The 21,592-nt window shown below is 41.5% G+C and overlaps 1 protein-coding gene across 3 annotated transcripts in view; it reads right to left on the bottom strand.

Moving 5' to 3' along the window:
* PUS10 (pseudouridine synthase 10) overlaps positions 1 to 21,592 on the bottom strand; it is a 268,922-nt gene that overhangs the window by 101,978 nt on the left and 145,352 nt on the right. For all 3 annotated transcript variants that reach the window (XM_078649298.1, XM_078649297.1, XM_078649299.1), the window contains exons 11-12: positions 9,145 to 9,270; positions 2,474 to 2,530 (exon numbers count right to left, since the gene is read on the bottom strand). In XM_078649298.1, coding sequence (XP_078505424.1) covers positions 2,474 to 2,530; positions 9,145 to 9,270 — 183 coding nt within the window. The remainder of the gene's footprint in view (positions 1 to 2,473; positions 2,531 to 9,144; positions 9,271 to 21,592) is intronic.

Below are 21,592 nucleotides of genomic sequence, written 5' to 3'. Positions count from 1 at the left end.
TGTCTTCCACCTACCTAAAACTTAAACTAACCAAGACAGAATTTTCTCCTGTTCACCAACAGTAACAAACTATCACAAATATAATTTGGACTCTGTGAAACAGCAGTTTTCCCCCCAAACTGACACAGCATGCAAAATCATAGTCTTTCCCTTGCCATTGACCTCCTTTTCAAAGAGCAAGCAGCAAGAAAACCACAGCAGCATTGTGCCAACTCTCTCAATGAAGAATTTGATTCCATAACTCCTGGAACCAATCTTAGGACAACAGCTGAAGCCTTAGTCCTTTCACAACTAGGTAGAGGAGCATCCTGCTCTGAGGCCTCCCTGACACCGTACTGGCTCCGTAGAAAGGTACCCCTCACACAGCAGGACAGCTCATCAATGGCCTAAAAACATTTGAGTGTATCACTCTAACGCTGGTGGTACTGAACTGGCTCCCACCCTAAGTTCATATCAACTTAAAACTCAGCTATATCAAATACTAGGTTTCTAGAACCTGTATGGCTTCATACCTGGCAGAGAAATTACCTCCCTCAAGTAAAGAGTGTCACACCAAAAGGCAAAAAAAGAGAAAACTGGAAAACAAACCTTATCCATCTGTGCTCTCAGGATCTGGAACAACATCCCCATCAACATTGGAAATTTCCCAGTCCTTCTGCAATTCAGAAAGGACCTCAAGATCCACTTTAGAGAACACTAATTTTCCACACAATAGGATTCACCACCCATAAACATCCTGCTTCTTTTTAAATTATTTTGAAACCTAATTTAGGGCTATAAAAACACATGCATGTACATACCTTTCCAGATTAACCCTTGTTTTTCTTGATACCGGAGGATTATTAAATCATATCTTTTACTATTAATGATTCGGAAATGTGCTTTGGTCCCAAGTTGATATGCCCTTTCTACAGGTTAGGTTGCTGAGCACTGCTTGTTCTGAGGCTGTGCAAAGTGCCAGGTCATTCCACAAAATGTCCCTTTCGTCCACCATTTTGGGTATACAGTATGATCACAAAACGGATTCTAGTCCCTGTATAGAGCACATCATTAGTCATTCTTTTTCAATTGCAATTTAGAAGACAGGTACTGCTGGGAACACATGCCACCTAACAGATTTTGGTGTTCCATTATCCCTAGAAGTGATTGAAGTTTTCTGCTGCACCAAAATCTGGAGCAAAAATAACCCTTCTTCAAAGACAAGCATAAAAAACAGGCCTAACCACGACCTTATGCAGAGTTTCTGGGGGGGAAATTTTGCACATGTATATAGAAGGTGCTTTGAGAATTCAAAACGTCAACTTCATTTGTAATTGTCAGTTAGTGTACAAGGTCAATAGAAGCTCACACTAACCTAACAAACATGCGCCAACCATGAATTTACAATGTTATCTTGGGAACCTATAATATCCAAATATATTACAATGAACTATTAGAAGAGTATATAAATATCAGATCTCAAGATATTATACTAAGTACAGTACATATAACTTCTACCTAATTGCACAACATCAGTATAATATTTTTTTTTACAATGGCAGATGAAACCTAATGTATAAGGAGCAAAATACATAACCAAAGTCATACAAAATTATAGATTCCACAACTCCCTCATCAATGATTTGAACAGTAACACTTAATCTTTGTTATCTGTTATTCCAGACACCAACCATAGGTATGTTTTATTGTGTTACATCCCTTGGCAATATTTGCAGAACTGCAGCTTTTTAACAGTCTGATTTTGGCGCTCCTGTACTTGAATCCCTTACTAATTTCAACATTGTACAGTTCCAATACTTTAACTTGATTCCATGGCCGCCAAAGTGCATTAGGAAACAGTGTGACCTAATATGAGGAACCACAACAGCCTCGTGTGTCTTTCATCACAGATCATTTGGCACGTGTAACTGTGGGTAAGTAACAAAACACACTTGAAATCGGCATGGCAACGAAGAACCACGGCATGAGTCAAGAAGTAAACTAATCCTCACAAGTGCAAATATTTCCCATGAGATGTGTGCATTGCATGTTAAGAAACAAAGTGAAAGAAACAAGCTTGTAAATGTCGCCATAAACCTCAAGGATACTGAAAAAACATCTATGTGCTTCCTCATTATGTTTAATAGCATTGATTCAGAAACTAAAAGTACCACAAAATGGCCAAGAAAAGCAAACTACGTATTGAAGATTTTTACAAAGATGTCCAGTATATAGGCGTAATAGATTTTGCCACAAGATGGAAGTGTTAAATGAAATTACTAAGCATACTTCAATTACAGATGATGTTATGCTACCTACAATCAAAAAGATAAAGATAAAGAAAAACACTTGTATTGCTATCTTTTTGGAGTTTTGTTACATACTTTATGCTATAAAATGTAGTTTACCAAGATTGTCAAAGTGGAGTGCCAACAGACTCGAATGTTTAGCCAGTGAGGTTCCCTCATAGGGTCAAAAAAAAATTACGTTTTACCTTTTCCCAAAGTTCTGACATCTACATCTTCTCTTCCAGATGATGAAAAGTTAAAACCTTTGAAAATAAAATAAAATAATAAGTTTCTGCTACCACTTATAGCAAAACTGCCCCACTAAAAATTGCAAACTAAACCTACGTACCTTGTTAACCACTTAGGTTTGTAACATTGAGGAACACATGCAGGCAGTGATGAGGAGAACAGAAAGGAATGTAGACAAGCCGATAATAAGGGAACAGGAAACGAAGGAAGACTGCACCCTATCAATGTCCAGAGAGTGAGACTTTGTACCAAGTAAGTAGTTATTGTTCATTGTCGATCGCAATGCGACTGTCTACTTTTTTTTTGATAAACACATTTTTATTGATTTCACAAAAAGCACCAGCCAATCATCAAGCTCCCATAATAACAGAGACATATATGCAGTGATCAGGACAACCCAACGGCCAAAGGCATATAAGATCAAAAGGACAAGTTTTGGAGCATTCCTAACGAGATTAAACCATTCCCCCCCAACCACTTCCCCCAGACCAAACGAAACTTCTTGGGGCTGCCACGCGCTGCATACATAGTCTTCTCCTGCGTGGCGCACCAGTCAACCTGCGATTGTCTACTTAAAGTTTACTGAACTGTTACCCTTTCTTAGCAGAGAAAGAGTAACCACTGCATTAATAAAAGTAAACCTAGGGTCTCACTTAAATGCCCACAGAGGAACAGCAATCTTTTTTTCAAATTTTTAAGTGTCTTTTCAGGATCTGATTTGTTAAGCTTGTAGGCAGAAAGCTCATAAGACAAGTCATAAAAGAGGGGTTTCTAATTGACAAGTTTTCTCTATTAAGGCACGGTGAGACTATATATCTCCATTTGACCACCAACATCAGGGCACTCCCACAGGAAGGCGCTATACATTTGAGTTACAGGGGTCTGCGCAAGTGATGTGCCTATGGTGCCAGAGGAGATAATCCACTGAGTGGTTCAAGTCTACATTGGAGAGGCTGTGCTTCTCCACCAACAATGCATATGCAATAGTCTGGTATAGGTGTGGCAGAAAAAGAGATCTATCCGGGACAACCAGCATCGGTTACTTACTATCATGCTGTAAACAATGGCAACATGAACAAGAGTATGTTCCTAAATGATGTTGTCCTCCTGTTTCTAACCTCTACATCATGTAAAATGTACTACTTTGGGTAAATTAATGCATGCCCCGACAACATAAGTCACCGATGAGTGAGTGGTTTGCGGTAACAACCATTTTACCTCTTGGAAATACATTTAAGGGGATTAGATATTTTAAGGGCTTTAAGCTCGCTAATATTCCTAACCGACAAGAAAATGGAACTCATCTCGTTGAACTTCACAGACTTAAAAGGGCTCTAATTCATCATTACCAGCAGAATCAGACTTTGCAGTGCAGGTCCTCATAGGTGTGGTTTTGCGAAATAAATTACCGAATTGTAATTTTGTTGACTCCTTTGATAAAGGTTTTGCCCCAAAATATATCCGCGAAGCATTGACAGACATTTTTGCAGCATTGGCTTGTTTATACCGACTTTGGCAGGTGATGTATCAAAGACATAACACTGTTTACTAAACAGAGGAGCTTGATTGTTTTATTCAGAGCCCATTAACAAAACCAGTTTCAAAAGGTATTATGGTGAACCCACATGGAATAATTTCTAGCCCGGAAAATTACAGAGAGGCAGTGTTCATTCATATCAATCCTCCAGTTGCTCTCTCCAAGTGTAAAGATTGCAAGAAAAAACCCTCAAAGTGTCTATCAGGAATTGTGTTATGGCTTGAAAAGCCGATAACATGTGCATGCTTGTAACAAGAAGCATTCCCCCTTCTAAGTGTCGTAACAAATGATTCACTATACAGTGTAACAAAAAAGATGGTGCTGTAGGATCTAACAGGATAGGGGTGTCCTCACTCATTCATTACTGTGTATATGAAAAGAAACTGAATAATATGAAAAATAACATCAGCATCCAATTCCACATTAACCCAACTTATCAATGATGTTTCAGATAGCGTGCCTCCACCTTTTTTATAGTTAAAATCCAGGAAGAGATAAGTAAAAATTCCTTGCCTAAAATTCCCTTTTGTCTAAATGATAGTTGTTCACAAACAAGAATTGTCCATGCATTTAATTTGTGTGTCCAGAATGGAAAATGTTACTTAACCTGTAAGCATCTGTTCGTGGCAGGCAGTGCGGTAGATTCACTTGCTGTACATACTCCTGCCATCTAGTGTTGGGTCCATATGTGCGCACGTTGTTTTACTTTGAAGACGTCTTTCGAGTCACGAGGTAGAGTGACTACCCCTTTGGTTACAATAAGCATGGGCATCGACTCCATTGTTAGATGATTTTCCCGCACGACAGGTAAGGATGGAGAGTAATGATAAATAAGAGATTCATGCATAAGAGGAAATAGGGATGTATTAGAAGATACTGAAAGGTTACAGGCGTACGGGGGTCCACATGTGAACCTAAGCACTGCATGCCAGAAACAGATGCTTACAGGGCAACTAACATTTTCCGTTCAGTTATGTGTGACAGTAGATACACATGCTGTGCATAGACTGTGAAGCAGTTCTCCACAAAAGTGGTGGAAAGCCTGTGGGTATTGCAGTTGTTTGGAATAGTGTACGTGGCATTGCCTGGACAACATTAGCTTGGTGGCATGCTAGAACATCCACACAGTAGTGTTTAGTGAAAGTGAGTGGTGCAGATCAAGTGCCTGTTTTGCATATTTTGGCTATTGGAATGTTCCCCAGGAAGGCCATAGAGGCTAATTTATTTTGAATACTGTGTGCTCTGGGAAGAAGCGATGAAGTCATTTTAGCTTTAGCATAGGAAGCCTGAATACAGTTAATTATCTATCTGGCAATGCCTAATTTGGATATACCCTTTCCTTCACTGAGTTGAGAAAAAGAAAAAAAAACGTTGAGTTTTTCTTAATGTTTTTGTCCTATCAATGTAGTACATGAGGGCTCTCTTGACATCTACAGTAGGGAATGTTCGCTCCGCAACAGAGTCTGGTTGTAGGAAAAAGACAGGTAGGTCAATTGATTGACTGAGATGGAAAAGAAACAATACCTTTGGTAAGGATTTGGGGTTGATGCGGAGGACATTTGGGGTTGATGCGGGTGACAACTCTGCCCCTAAGAATTTGGAAGGGTTTCTCCAAGGTTAAAGCCTAAAGCTCACCGACATGCCTGAGTGCTGTGATAGCAACTAAAAATGCCACCTTCCAAGACAGAAATTGAAGGGGGCATGTGTGAAGGGGCTCAAATGGAGGGCCCTGAGTCGTGTGAGTACAGTGTTATGATTCCACCAGGCTGATGGGGGGACCTGTGTGGGAATAATTCTTTTGAGACCTTCCATGAAGGTCGTAATTACTGGTATTTTGAAAAAAAAGATAGGTTGCCTATTTTTAAGATAGGCTGCTACTGCAGCTAGATGCACCCACATAGAGGTGAAGGCAAGGCCAGTAATTTGTAAGTGAAGCAAATAACAGACAATGTTTTGTACTGCAGCTTGAAAAGGGTCAATTTGTTTGGAATGACTATAGCTGACAAACCTTTTCCATTTGTCCGTGTAGAATGTACGAGTGGTAGGTCTGCAGGCTTCTTTGAGAATGTTCATGCACTCAGGGGGAAAATTAAGGTATCTATATTTTATGACCTCAGAAGCCAGAACGCCAGGTTGAGAGACCTGGGATCTGGGTGCCTGATTTCTCCATGGTTCTGAGTGAGAAGGACTGGCCTGTTGCAAAGCCTCTCATGCCGGACTACAGAAAGGTTGAGCACAGTTGTAAATCAGGGCTGTCGAGCCATGTGGGAGCAAACAGCTGAAGGTGAAAGGCTGTTGCTGTAATGTCTCACTGGACTGACTGGCTGCTTCTGACCTACTGCAGAGCTGCCAGGGAATGCTTGGAATGAGGATAATGCTGTTGGAAGCCCCTCATAGACTGTGTTGCTTTCAATTCATTCTTCATTTTCTCTAATGTATCCTTAACCTTGGAGCCAATCAGGTGCTGTCCATCAAATGGCATGCTGAGCACATACATTTGGGCCTACAGTCTGAATCTTGACATTTGGAACCAGGAATGTCTTCTAAGGAGCCCACTGGCATTGATCTGCCTACAATAAGTGCCAGCTTCATCTAGAGCACTAATCCCTACATTGATAATGATTATTCTCACCTAAATTATTTTTTGTGGCCGTTTCTATCGGAGTTTGAAAGATGTTGGAGAAATCCCCCCATATGAATTCATTGGCATCCACTTCACCCACTTACCTGGCCTGTGAATTTACAACATACCAAATGAAGCCTGTGAACGTTATACTATGTGCAACCATTTACTTTCCTTGTTTGGAGACAGCCTGCCTGTCATGATAAATTAATGCACATTTACATGCAGAATTGAATACTGGAAGGTCTGGTTGTTATACAGCCTTTAATAAATGTAAGGTCTTGTGGCCCTGCCTTGTACTTCCTCTCCACACATGGAGTGACACAGTTTGGCATGACTTCACATTTGGAATTCTCATAAGTAGATTTCAATGCTGTCTTTGGCACTTGTGGATACTGATATGTCCCCTTTGTTCAAGTGAGTGTCCCAATGAGAAGTCGTCTTCTTCCTTCTCCACTTGTATTGCAATCCCATAGTTAGTGGAAACAAGCCAGCTGTATAAAAGCATGATCAGAAAAAGTTTAATCTGCGGGTGATGCCTTGATTGGATAAGCATCTAACATCATCTTCTGAGAAATCGTTTTGAAAATTATTATTTTATTCCTTCCCTCTTGTCTACTCTTTGTTATTTTCCTTTTCTCTGATTCTGTAAGGCGAGGAGCTAAAGGGAGAAGTGGAAACTGAGACAGGAGGTTTAGCCATCACCAATTTTGGCTTTTAGGAACTGAAGATTGTTTAATTTAATAGAACACAGCTTCCTCACACATGAGATGCTGTTTTCCATTTTGTTAAGCTGGTTAAAGAACTTTAGCTTGTCTGTCCAAAGACTGTGGCAAAATATGGTCCGTCGTAGAGACATTGTGCTTAGCTATCTGCCTCATTGTGCAATTCCAAAAAGTGGAATGTGTCTGCATCTTGACACCCTTCTGTGTTATCAATCTGTCTTCAAACTAGAATTCCTTGCTATTAAAAGAACAATATATTCCTAATGGCTGATTGCTTTCTTTTCTATTCTAACTCTGATTTTTCAGATGTGTTCCTCACGCATGTAATGAACACAAGACAGTAAACATAAGCCAACACGTTTTAGCCTGTCTTATTGAAATATTTTGCAAGCTTGTCTGGTAATTAATAGTTTATTTAAAAAAATGCCACTCACTATTGTACAATGAAATACATGCTTTGAAGAGTAACCAGTTCTATGTGGCAATCTGAATGCGTTGGAGTCGGAAGGACACAAGCAGGATGGGAGAATGGGTAGGGGCGTGATAGTAAGGTGATGGAAACTGGACTGAAGACAGGAAGAGATGGAAACAGGACTATTTGTAGCGTCACACAGCAGTCCAGACACCAGGTAGGTGCAACTATCACTGCTGCTTGGGGGTGGGAACAAAAATGGCTACCCAAATGAGCCCACAACAGAGGAGTGTAAAGCGAACATTTTAAAAGTGGATTAAATCTTGGAGGTGAACTCTGCTCCGCTCGTGGAATTTGCGGAGTTGTACGCACTCCGCGTTATGCGGAGCTCTTCGAGTTCTGAAAAACTCCGCTCTGCGTAGCGGAGAGGAGTTTTTTTCCATGCTCGCGTTGGTCAACGTCAAGTTGGTGATGGTAAGCGAGGAAAATCCATCCCCGGTGAGATTTTTCCTCGCAAACATCAAGTTGCCGATTGCGAGTGGGGAAAATCAACTTCCTGGTGAGATTTCTCAACGAGGGCGTCAGATTTTTCATTGCAAGTGGTCGCGTATGCTCGCACACGCTCGCGCTGAAAAACTGTCCGTTCGCGTTGAGAAAGCTGCTGCTTGAGTAAAAATCTATTAGAGCGGCAGAAAGGAAGCAGCGTCCGCTTGCGCTGTGCATGGTGCCGTTCGCAATGATTGCACAGTGCACACAAGCATCTGGCACACAAAATCATCGTGAACAGCATTTATCTGACACACTCCGCCGCTTGCGGAGCTTCGCATAGCGTTGTGGAGGTTTATTTGCACTTCGCGGAGTTCCGCAAACTCTGAGAACTCTGCCCAGGTTTACTGTTCATTCCATACTTTAATTTGCTTTACTGTATCTCACCTGCATCTAAAGCTCTTGCTGCAATGTGAGTACATTTACAGCTCTGCTATCAAGGTGTTTTCAGTGACACCTAAAGCAATTTTTGCACGCCTAACTCACACAGCATCACTGTCAATGTATAGTTACTGTGCCAAAAACTCAAGGGAAATATATACATTTTCTACTGCAGAATATAGATACAGACATCACTGAATCTTGAGTCGGTATTACCACCATTTCCTCCAAGTTTTCTACTAATAAAGTTGATAAAGAGATGGGGTACAATACAAGGGACCAACCATTAATAAATTAACATTCATCATAAAACACATTTAAATATTTAACAAGTGAGGTGTCAAACTTCTTCATTAACTTACAATGCAACTCTCACATACTAAACAAGATTCCAATATACTTACTGCCAGGTTTAAAAACTGCAATTAAAGGCTCTAAAATCAACTCTTCCACAGATGATTCCATCTTTCTCTCTCCATCTAAGATCCATGGCGTTTGTGGTAAGTTTCTTGAAAATTTGTTGTATCGTCCTGCCAACAATGAAGGACATCACTCAAAACAACTTTATGGCCACAATGAAACATGTTTACTGTTTATCATATTTGGATTTCAATCAGTGTTATGTAGAATTTAGATTGTGCTTAAGTACACTGGACTTTCTATTCCAAACACTAGGGCATTGGTTTCCCATATTCTCTTCAAAAAAATTAAGGAACAATTTTACTTAATCAGTTAATATTTGTTGTACAGGTGTGATATTATTTTCAAGCTGGTGAAAACAATTAGAAGCAAGGTTACAGAAATAGCAAAATTATGTTGTTTCTGTGCCAAGTTAACAGCAGAAAAATGGTTACTTCCCTTCGGTAACACTCTTTCTGCTATTGACTATCTTGATTCAGATTTCTCACGTTTTGAATATTCCCCTAGGCGTCTGACTGGTTCTGCAGACCTTTTAACAGTATCTCTGCAAGCCAGCAGGCAGCCCTATGTGTTTCCACACTGGCACCGTCCGCATCTAGAAATGATGTGCACAGCCTATATAGGAAGCACTCCTGCATACTGGCATGATCTATGTAAAAGCTCAACGCTCTTTTGGCAGCCATGCAATGGAGTCTTTCCTTGTCCTTAGAAAGTTGAGGCCGAGCGTAGAATGCTAGCAAGGTGATATATATTTTTTAAACTTTATTTTTTGTAATTTTGTGGAAAATAACAGACAATAACATCCCCCTATTGCCATCAAAACATCACATATGCACATTGACAGACTCATTAAGGCACGGTTGGTTGACCCGAGGTAACACTGAGATACATAGTTACCCATGACACATTGCAAATTATCAGACAACAGTTAGCGTCCTGCGAGCACTGGGCCAATTCCTACACCTCACTCCACCTCCACCGTGACTCCGCGGGCGTCTCCATTGTCTTCCTCAGTACCCGAACCCATCGGTGAGAATAACTCTCCACTCGTCCCCTCTGACTCACTATGGGAGGCATGTTCCAGGACCCCTATCGTGGCACACATTACGCGCCAGGCCAACAGGTCCTCCTGCAGCTTCTCGTCCCTCCTACAGCTCTGCATATGTGCCTCCTCCGCTAGGGACCACTCCCGCGCATCACTCAGCCACTTGGGAATCTCTGGGGCCCTCTGACCCATCCAAGTGATAGCCACCCTACGCCTGGCCAGCACCAGCATCACTTGCATCAATTTATAAGATCATTTCCGTTTCTTTGGCCTAGGTACCAACGCCAACAAGCAGTGTAAAGGTGTCAGTGTAATGCGAATCCCCGTTGTGGCAATAATATGCTCCAATACCCTCCCCCAAAAACTCTGGACCATTGGGCATCCCCAGGCCAAGTGCAGGAACCCCGCTCCCCCCGCGCCACATCTGGGGCAATCATCTCTCCTACCCGGGGAGTAACGCTGCAATAAGATCGGAGTGAGATAGGTGCGGTGCAGGAAATTGAAATGTATTAACTTAAAGCGCGCATTACAAGAAACCTTCTTTGTAAGGGCCCCTATTCGCTTGCGTTGATCCTGCTCCAGCGGAGCGCCCAAATCCACTTCCCAGGCCGTCCACGCCGGGGAAACCGGCAGGGCAGAGTCCTTACGCATGGCTGCATACAGCAAGGTGATATTTTGACTGACGTGGAACTGCATTACAACTTTATTTATTTATTTATTAGGCAAGAGGGAGTCCCATGTCACCAAAACCAGTTTGTCAGGGGTTTGGCAGCTTGTCTGGTGTTTGGCAGGTTGACACAAAGGGCTTGAAGCTCACTTACATGCTGCGCCAAAGTTATGGTGAAGAGGAACACTATGGAGCCACAAGGAATAGAAGTGGTATGGCTCAAATGGAGTGCACATTTCGCTGGGCCAGTTGGGCATTGCAGAGCTGGCCCTACGAGGAGCTCGCCCTATGATGAAGCATGACACCCATTTGGGTGTGTGAAGCCAGCTTTCTTTGATCCTAAGGATTCCCAGTCATACTTTTCCTCCCGACCTGCTCCTTTTCCTCTTGTTCTACAGGAACAGCACCCTCTTTTGACTGAAGGTTCATGATTTTGGAGCACGGGTGCTGGACCTTCATCTACTTCCCATCCCCCTTCTTTTTTTACGCATAACGTCATACCAATTCTCCATGTTGTATGGTTGGCCAATCTCACCACCTGCATGTAAATTGATATTAGAATTCATGTTAGACAAGGAATACAGGGTGTGCACTTGACGTTGTGGAGGCAGGTCAAGCGGAGGAAGTAGAGCCTCAACAGCGTGTGATGTATTCCTATAGGTTCTGTATCGATCCCCCTATTCCTGACCCTATTCTGGTTAACAAGTTAACTAGCAGCCATCCCATGAGGCAGAAAACCCCCATGATGCAGGAACCGTTATCTGATAAAGCCACACTACGGCACAGGAACGTGTTATCTGATTAGGTCATAACGCTTGCCATCTAATTAGACAAGCGATATTCCTCCAGCCCCTGATAAGGCATACGGAGTTCTCAAAACAAATCAAACCTATGACAACCTGGGAAAAACCCTGCGGCCATTGTTTTGATTTCACCGAGAACTTCAGCAAAAGAATGTGCTAACGACCTGGTCGTATGACATCCTTATTGACGTATCTATGTCCATCCTTACGTCAATCTCGGCACCTTAAAGGTATAAATATTACCGATATTGCCCTATGCAAACACACGCGGTGGTGACGAGATCGGAGCAGCCAGACTTGCCGAAGCCCAGAGCAGAGCAGACCCCGCTGGCGCAGCCCCGCCTTTCCTGACGCGCTGAGAACGAGACGCTGCCTTTCTCCTGCCGAGAAATCCAGCTCCGGCGCTTCCGGGTAGCCCTCGCAGGCAGCCTGGAATATCGAGACCAGAGACAAGAGATACCATCCCTCATCCATCCTAGATTCCAGGTACAGAACTGAATAACCCCTCACAGAGAATTCTTTAGTCAGTCACTTGGCAAAACAAACTTAACTTAAACTGTAACTTTCTATTTCCGCCCACGCATTAGACTTAGGTCAGGTACACGGGGTAGGCGTAGTTAGAAACACCAGTTGAGTACGATTAGTCAAATGTATATGTGTATGTAATATATCTTATTCATTTTAAACCTTCATATGGCTTAGAAACCATATCAATGTTTTTACAGTATTATTTTATACTTCTGCTTTTAATGTATGCACTTTACTTAACCATAAGTATTGCAATAATATCGATCCATTTCTCTTGTATGAGAAAAGAGACTGATCAATAAATAACATCTTTTATTGAACACGCCCGTCTCTTCCTTTTCTCTACAATCTGATGAGACTAAGAATGCACGTACTGACTGAGTAAAATAAATTGCCTTTTGTTCACACGACTCTCGAGATACACTCTTGATTAGGGGAGAGCAAAGTTGTCATGTTCTATGGTTGTCAGAAACTAAATCCCTTCTTGTCTATCCAGGGAGGTTCAACTCCTCCTTGCCTATTCGAGAAAGTTTCTAGTGAACTCTGAGCTAGCTGGCAAACCCAAAACTTTAAGTCTAATATCGACAGTAGTAGACCTAGTTAACGTCTGGTCTAGGCCTATGCTATTGAAGGTATTATTCCAATGCGCAGAGCCTATTGGGATAATAGGAACTACACTATATGGCGCCCAACGTGTTTGGAAGGGCGATAAAACTAACGTAAGACATTTAGAGTAACTCAGTCGTGCTTTCTCACTCAGACCCCTTTTTCCCATAATACTCCAAAGACGTCTGGAGTGGGTGAAAGGTAATATCCGCCAAACCTCGCAGGAGGAAACTCCTATGTATGGTACTTGGTTTAGTCAACGTTGAAGGATAAACCGTTCCAAAATATTGTGCATCTAATCTTTGTTTCCATAAGAAACCAGATCTGCAAACAAACAAAGTAACCATCCTGTCGGTAAAATGGTAGACAGTGATGATGAAAGAGAGGCAGTTAGATTAGCAACTGAACTCGCAGCAGCTGATACTGCACTGCAAGAAGCAGACCAGGATATAATACTCATCCCGGTCATCAAAAGGAAATCTATAACCTTAAAACTTATAGAAAATGGACTGACACCTAGAGGTGGTACAGTCATATTCGTAATTGAGGCACACGAATATCGGCAGACAGAGGTATACTATTCATGGATACATTTTCCAGCAGCAAATGCTGTAACAAAGTACTTCCACTATTACAAAACAGAGGAACCTCCTGAAGAGTATACTCCTTTCGAGGAGGTGGAAGTACCACTTAAATTTCAAGAGCACCTGCTCTTATTTAATGGCGCCCTAAAACACAATAATCACATCACCAGGCTCGGTCCTTTAGGTAGACCAGGAGCAACGTGGCCGGTCCTAGCCGGATACACACCACATCCAGAGTTCGAAAGAATGCCTGCAGCAGATCTTTTAGTACAACTAAAACAATTAATAAAGATACATAGACAATTAGTCCAATATGTGATGCGGACTTCAACAATTCAGCCAGCATTTAAAATTCCACAGCTGACCCCTCACCAGGGGAACACAAATAAAATTACACCACAGAACATACAATCCTGCCTATGTAAAGTACCAGCTAAACGGGAACAAATACCATTCTGGTTAGCACAAAAAAATCACCCAAATAGAGGCTGTGTTTCCAGACACCACCCCGTTAGAAAAACACAGGATTCTGACTATCTGTCTTCCAATGGGAATCGCACCACACATTGAGGACGGTGACACTTGGGGTACAGTCTTTGCTTCCATCTACACAAAAACGCACGGTGTTCCATCCATTTCGGTAATACCAGATGTGCTAAAACAAATTCAAGACGAATATGGTCCAGAACCCGCTTTAACTCTTGGTATGAAATTACTAAAAGACTTCAAGCAGGTCTCGGCTATATTATTAGCCAACATAAAGGGAGAAGCAGCAAACGTGGCGATCCGCCAGAGGTTAAAAGAGACAGATATAGCAGACCAACCAGCTGAAATTGCCAGAATCATAGAAAAATCCTATGAGGAACTAGGTAGAGATAGTTTAGGTGGAATACCAGTAAAACCACAACTGATTGAAAGTCCTGAAAAAATATTTTTTAATAATAACTCAACATCACAAAAAAAGAGCTGGGATGGAAACAAACAATCCAATCCTAAAGAAAAGAAATTCCAGTCCAGAGGAAGGTCTCCTAGGCGAAGAGAAACATCTCCGAACCAAAGACACAGGTCACCCCAGAGTGACCCCTCTGGGAAAAGATATAACCTTAGAAATAGGGATAATATAAAGAAGCCTGATAGATATCAAGACATTGATACACGTCCCTCTCAATCTTTTCAGACTTCCTCGCAGAAATCGGAAAGAAGAGGACGATCAGAACAAAGAGAAGAGCACGCCAAGTCCAAAGACAAGGAACCTGCTCAGCTAAAAAAGAAATTACAATTTCCAAAAAAGAAGGTAGCCAGTATCAAGGTAGTTAACAATGCCGAGAATACTGAGGACACAACTGAAAAACGGAGAATGGGCTCAGACAATGCTAGACAGCGCAGCAGAAGTGAGCATAGCTCGCAAAGTCCTTATGAATCATCTGGAGACAGTGGACACGAATGAATATCTTCAAGTGGAAACTGCAGACACCAGAGTTAGCAAACCTCACAAAATATATGAAATAACTTTACGTATAGAGGGGGATAAGACTAGAAAAATAAGGGGACTATTTTGGGATAATCTCTCCAAGGGCTATGACATCCTTCTAGCTGAAAAAGACTGGCCACCAGAGTTTGTCAGGGAGTGCCCTCATGGCGAAGAAATAATTATGCCTGCCTTCTCAAATCATATCCCAATTCATAAAAAATACACACTTGCCAGAAAGTGGGCAGTAGCTCAAGCTCCTGCTTTATATAAAAATCATGTAGGATGGGATGAGGACTCTCCTCCTCACAAAATCCAGTTAAAATCACAACCTACTGCACAAAGGCAGTACCCAATTAAGCAAGAAGCTAAAAAGCAGGTAAAAGAAATCCTAGATCAGCTAGAATACCAGGGGGTGATTGAAACTTGCACCTCACAAATGAACAACCCTTTGTTTCCGGTCTCCAAACCAGACAATTCATATCGTCTAGTTTTGGATTACCGACATCTTAACTCATGTTGCAAAACTTTTGCAGTGCAAAACTCGCATAGTGCTGCACTAATGAATAACATAGTGCGCAAAAAATACAAAACAACATTAGACATCTCTAATGGATTCTTTTGTCAAAACATAGCACCAGAGAGCAGATATTTGTCTGCATTCTCAATAAATGGCACTCAAAAACAATTCTGTCGTTTAGCCCAGGGGTACAAGAACAGCCCGGGAGTATTCTCAGCGAGAGTAACAGAATTACTACAAACATATGATGACGAAGCATTATCTTATGTCGACGACATATACTTAACAGATGATGACTTGGATACTCACTTGAAGAGAGTGAACACCATAATACTTGGGTTCGCAGCAGAGGGTTACAAATTCAACTTTAAAAAATCCAGAATTGCCCATCTAACAGTCCTGTTCTTAGGATACGAATTATCAAGTGAAGGCAAAAGCCTGGCTGACAATTTCCTAGAGAAATGTGCCGTACTCCAAGCACCTAGAACACTAAAAAACCTACAGTCAATTCTAGGCTTCCTAAATTTCGGAAGAACATACATTGCAAATTACGCAGAAAGGGTCAAACCCCTTTATGATCTAATAAAACCAGATTTTAAAAGAACCAATTGGACTCAAATACACACAGAAATTTTGAGATCCTTACAAACAGACATGTTAATTAAAGCAAAATTAGAAACACGTGATAACACACGCAATCTTGTGATTCGAGTCATCCCAGGAAGATGCGGATTCACATACCTGACCTCTAATGAGGGAGAAAAGATACCAATTGCATTCAAATCACACTTGTACACAGAAGCTGAAAAGAAATTCAGCATTAAAGAAAACATTGTTCATGCAGTTCAAACCGCAATAGCTAGAGAAAAAGATCAAGCGGACGGTAGACACATCACAGTCAGAACAGCGGAATCAGCCTTTGAGGCATTAACAACACCGTGTAATTTACCAACAACAACATTGAATCCGGAATGGATACAATGGGTGAATTCAATTACAACGGACAAAGTATACTACTACTTTGATCCAGAACTAAAGGAATTGAAAAATCTAGAATATGAAAGAACATTCCCTCTGCCTATCGACATTCTGCCCTTACGACAATACGCATGTGTAATCTATACAGACGGACATGCTCAACCCTCCGTTTGGGGAGAACAAGCATACAACCCCACATGTGAGATTACAAAAGAAGTGTGGCGCGGAGGTAAACTAAGACCTCTATTAACAAAAACACACTCAGTAGAAACTAATTCAGAACAACAGACTGAAATAATAGCATTGAAAATGGCGCTAGATAATGCGGATCGCGAATTCCCGACACTTATAGTGTCCGATTCATATTACTGCGTCAAATCATATAACAACGATTTGCAGACATGGATTCAAAACGGTTACAAAGATGACACAGGTGCAACAATAAAGCAGAAACTGCTCTGGGAACAAATAGCTCTTTTACAAAAAGAACTACCAAAGACTCACGTGACACACTCACTGAGTCATCAGCGTGATGGCGTTCACGTTGCAGGGAATTCATTGGCTGAAACAGCCACAGCGGTAGCAACTAAATCGGCTTCCGTAGCTCGAAAAAAGCGTACAGTGAAGTATATTGACGGTGAAACAGTGCTGGCAGTGAAAACGTCATCAAAAGGCGACTCCTCAGCGCTACCGATCAACTATCCACTCAATTATACATACATAATCGATGCAAACTCCGTCCCTTTTGCTCGAATCCCTGGAGTGGGGGATAGAGTGATTCCAAACATGGACAGGAGAAACTTGTTAATCGCAGACGCACATATGGGCGAGGGTCTCAGACACCTCAAACTAAAAGATTCTCTGGAAGAATTACAATCAAGGTACTGGTGGCCAGGCATGAGCCTGCATCACACCATGTTTGTAAAAAAGTGCCCAAACTGCAACAGGAATCGCAGTGGTGAGAGAAACGGTGTAATACCGTGTCGTTTCACTCCAGAAAAAATCAACAGTAAAAAGCAAGGCTTGCGATTAACATATACAGGCTAGTTTCCACTTATAATGTAGATCACCAGCACTCGGCTGACGTCTGGACTGTTATACAAAGATTTGCGAGTCTAAATGGCATATACGCTAAGAGCATGCTACGTTTGACCATTGTTTTCACTCGAGCCCTCCAGCCTGAGGGGAAACAATGCCAAATGAGCATAGCACAGCGGGAATCTTCTCACTTCCTTCCTGAGGGATACGGGATGGTGTAAAGAAAAAACCAAGGCATAAAGCAATCTATAACGGAAAGGATATTAGGTTCGGGAGCTGGGTGGGTCAAACATCTAATAAGTGTCCAACGTAGTCTAAATAACCTGCCAAGAAATTCTCTGAAGGGATTCAGTCCGTACGAATTATTATTTGGAACTAGGATGTTAATCTCTGACCTCGACAGTCAGACTTCAGTGGTGAAGGAAAAAAGCTTTGATATCAAAGATCGTTTGGCTGTTTTGCAGGACTTAAAAGAAACAAGAAAAGACCTGAGCAACATAAAGTTGAAACAGCAGCCAACAACCACTGAAGAACCACCACCTGTCCCAGCAAGACCTGTCTGGATTCCAAAAGTCGGGGATCTAGTCAGAGAAAAGATCGCGGTAAAGAAGGAATTTGGGCCTTCTTACAGAAAAGCAGTTCCTGTCTTGTCTGTCAACGGGACAAGATCAGTAGTATTACCGCCGCTTGCTGGTAAAAAGGAGAACCGAGTTGTATCCATCGACCTGGTAAAACCACAATCATGTGGCCGATAACAAATAGTAGGCCAAGTGGACTCCCCATAAGTAGCAGAACACCAAGGTTTGCTACCAGTACAGAGGTCCTAACAAAGAGGCTAATCACATTCGAAACGCCTACAGAAGAACAACAAGGACTATGCAAAAATGCAATGGAACTTAGACCTCTGAACACCCAAATAAAAACATTTAGCAGAGACACACCAACCTATAATGAAGTAACAAACGACTATGCAAGAAACAGTAATCCTGAAGCAATTGGAACAATTGACAGAACTGCATCCGGCTACTTCATAAACTTCGATGATTCCTCTGAAGGCTTCACTGAATCAAAAACACAGCCATCATCAAAAACCTTTAAAGATAAAGCTAAAGAACTTTTGAAACAACTGAAAGAAACAATTTCTAATTTCTCCATGGATTGAATTTTGGGTGGGTTTTGGTGCATTTATCCTCATACTTTGGCTCATCATGATACTAACTTTGGGACGCTTCATTGAGGGAAAATATGCTAAAATGGACACAGCAAGTCAGAAAATCAACTTGATCCTCAAACCACACACATCTTCACACGTCGAGAAAAGAGAACTTTCTTCAGTCAACTTCACAGCCAATCCTATACCGGGTGGGGTAGCATGGGATAACACTGACTATGAAATCTATGGTCCGGTTGAAATCCTGAAATATCCACACCAGATTAAAATCTCATTGAGTGACTTCGTAAAACCAAGCACATTTGCTGATGATTGGGACTTTGAAAGTATAAACAATATGATGTCTGACTTAGTGATGTCTGCTAAATTTACCAAACATGATTATTTGCAGGGTTCGACAAATTATGATAGTATGTACTGTTATAACCACTATGGTAACCATTTTTTACATAGATCTGCACAACCTAGAAATGTTTTAAATTATAATCAATGGGAACATTGTGCAACCCCTCCAAAAGGAAGCTCAAGAACCGTTTACGACAAATATTCATACTTTTCAGGTTTTAACATAAGTAATGCTGAAACATTTTATTTCAAATTGTCAAATAAGACAGGGACAAAGACCATGATAACCAACACAAAATTGATATATTCAGACTCATTCTTTGAACAAATGAATACTTTTGGTTTTGATTATTGGGACAAAAATGTTGAATTAAAAAGTGTTTGGGGCACAAAAGAATGGCAAGTACAGGGTATAGAATCTTTGTTTAGAGCCTGCATGATCCCAGAACAAATTATATTTTTAAATGACACTGTTCAACAAACTACCTGTCTTGGCTTAGCAAAAATCAAAGACTTAAATAAACCGTCTATTCCAAAACCAACAATGAACAGCAATAGCTCTACAGATGAGGAGATAGACATAAACTATGTATTAAACCAAAACAGAACACATCCAGATTGGAAACAGTGGTTGATCTGGCCCACAGATACTAATTACTGTCAAGACAGATTCCTGAACAAAACTCACGGGTTCAAAATGACCAGGCCAGACCCTAGATATCCCCAAAGACATCACCCAGGGATAATAACCACCTACAGTGTGGGCAAATTATGCCTTCAATGGCTACAAACTTCCACACTGGCAGAAATTAAGCAACACCTAACTTTACTTACTGATGGTGCTGACTTGCGTGATTTCACTATGGGACCACGCAAACAGCGTCAAAAGCGTTTCATAGCAGCCTCTGTATATGCAGCATACAATGAGGCCTGGAAGGTTACTCAAATTGAGACAGCAGAAAGGATACGGGAAATTGACCGTATTAATTTGGAAAAATCACTTTCTGTAGTGGACAATGGGTTAATGACTCTGTCCTCCAGAATTTTTTCTCTGGACAGCATTGTGTCTTCAGCAATCGACATAATATCGCAAGACTTACTGTTGTTACAACACGGTCAGTCTCAATTGCGTTCTATTGTACAGCTTGGCTGGACGTTACAAAATCTGCGTTCAGGCTATGTGCCTTGGCGTTTAATCAACACAACGTCACTTTTCAATATCTTTAACCTTACTGATAAACAAATCAGTATGGCCCAGAAGGGTGCTGATTATACAATCCTGAGCATTGAGAAACTCGAAAGATTACCAGTGACAATGTCAGAACGACCTGTCAGTGAATGGATAATACATGGGATAATTAATATTCCAATCTCAACCTTCAGGTTTCAATACTGCCAAAAATATATACAGGCTGGCATGTACGAAAAATTGGGAAAAGGGTACATTAAAACAACATGGGACTTGCCCTATTCACATGCATGTATCAGTAATAAAGGACAGAAAGTGTTTCTTAGTGGCAATAATTGTGCGATGTCACTAAGCGGTACACTTCTGTGTAACGGAATTAGTTTGCATGAAGCCTGTGAAGGGAACTCAAATAACCTTTCATGTCACCAGCTAGGCACACCTGCTACAGAGATAGAACCATTCTTTCAAAGACTCTATAATGGGAGTTACATTCTAATTGTGGACCGCAGATGCTGTAGTCTTATGCCCGGGACTCCTTATCTCGTAACTACGACTGCGAAGGTCAAGTGCTGTGGACGCTTATTGTTCCCCAGCTCCCTTCCAGACAGGGAGGCAAGGGCATGGCCCAACTTGAAAATTACTTCTATTCGAATAGATACTTTAAGCAGAATGAAAACAGTGCTTCTTCAGACGCCGACAAGGCTCACGTCATCAAAAGAAACATATGATCTCCTAGTCGCAAGGACGACTGCAGAGATACATTCATTGTTATCGACTAATTCCCCCATACATTTCGCAGAAATCCTGAATGAAATCTTAAATATTTCTGATACCAGTGGAGTCTCAAAAGTATTTAAGACGGTATTTTCGATGGCATTAACACCATTCAAAGCCATACTGGGTATTTTTCCAGATTTCGTCCATTCGATTTTTGGCGGACTTCCCCTCATTTTAGGACTAATTGCAGGAATCCTATTCTTAGTCCTTATATTTCGTTATGGCAAACCATGTCACAGACAAAACACCTGCGACAAGGGAAGAAACAATCCTAGCCATTGGATACCGGGACCGGATATCAAAAATCCTGGGACTATCCCGGCTTAGAGACCTGAACATGACTTGGTTTCTATCATTTCGACCCATGTGGCATCGATGTGTTTTACCTGTATTAAGGTGCCTGCTATGCGGAGAAGAATGCGTGTTAGACACCTGTCTGACGCTACAATCGGATGCGCCAATGGATGCAGAAACATTGTTGAGTCCGATAAAGGCTCATGCTTTGTGCTGCCCTCAAAGGCTACCAATCCTGATGACGGCATTCGTGGAAGCTTCACCACTACGATTAAGGGGTAGTGAAGTTCAAGATGAAAGCAGCATCGATCAGGTACGACCTTCTGTCAGCGACATTAATCAGAATGTCAATGGAGACAATCATGCGCACGAATGCATGGTTACACCTATCTCCGAGTTAGTGGAACTCTCCCAGGAAG

The sequence above is a fragment of the Lissotriton helveticus genome, chromosome 6, assembly GCF_964261635.1.
Source record: "Lissotriton helveticus chromosome 6, aLisHel1.1, whole genome shotgun sequence".
NCBI classification, from domain to species: domain Eukaryota; kingdom Metazoa; phylum Chordata; class Amphibia; order Caudata; family Salamandridae; genus Lissotriton; species Lissotriton helveticus.
This window is presented reverse-complemented; position numbering and strand designations above follow the sequence as displayed.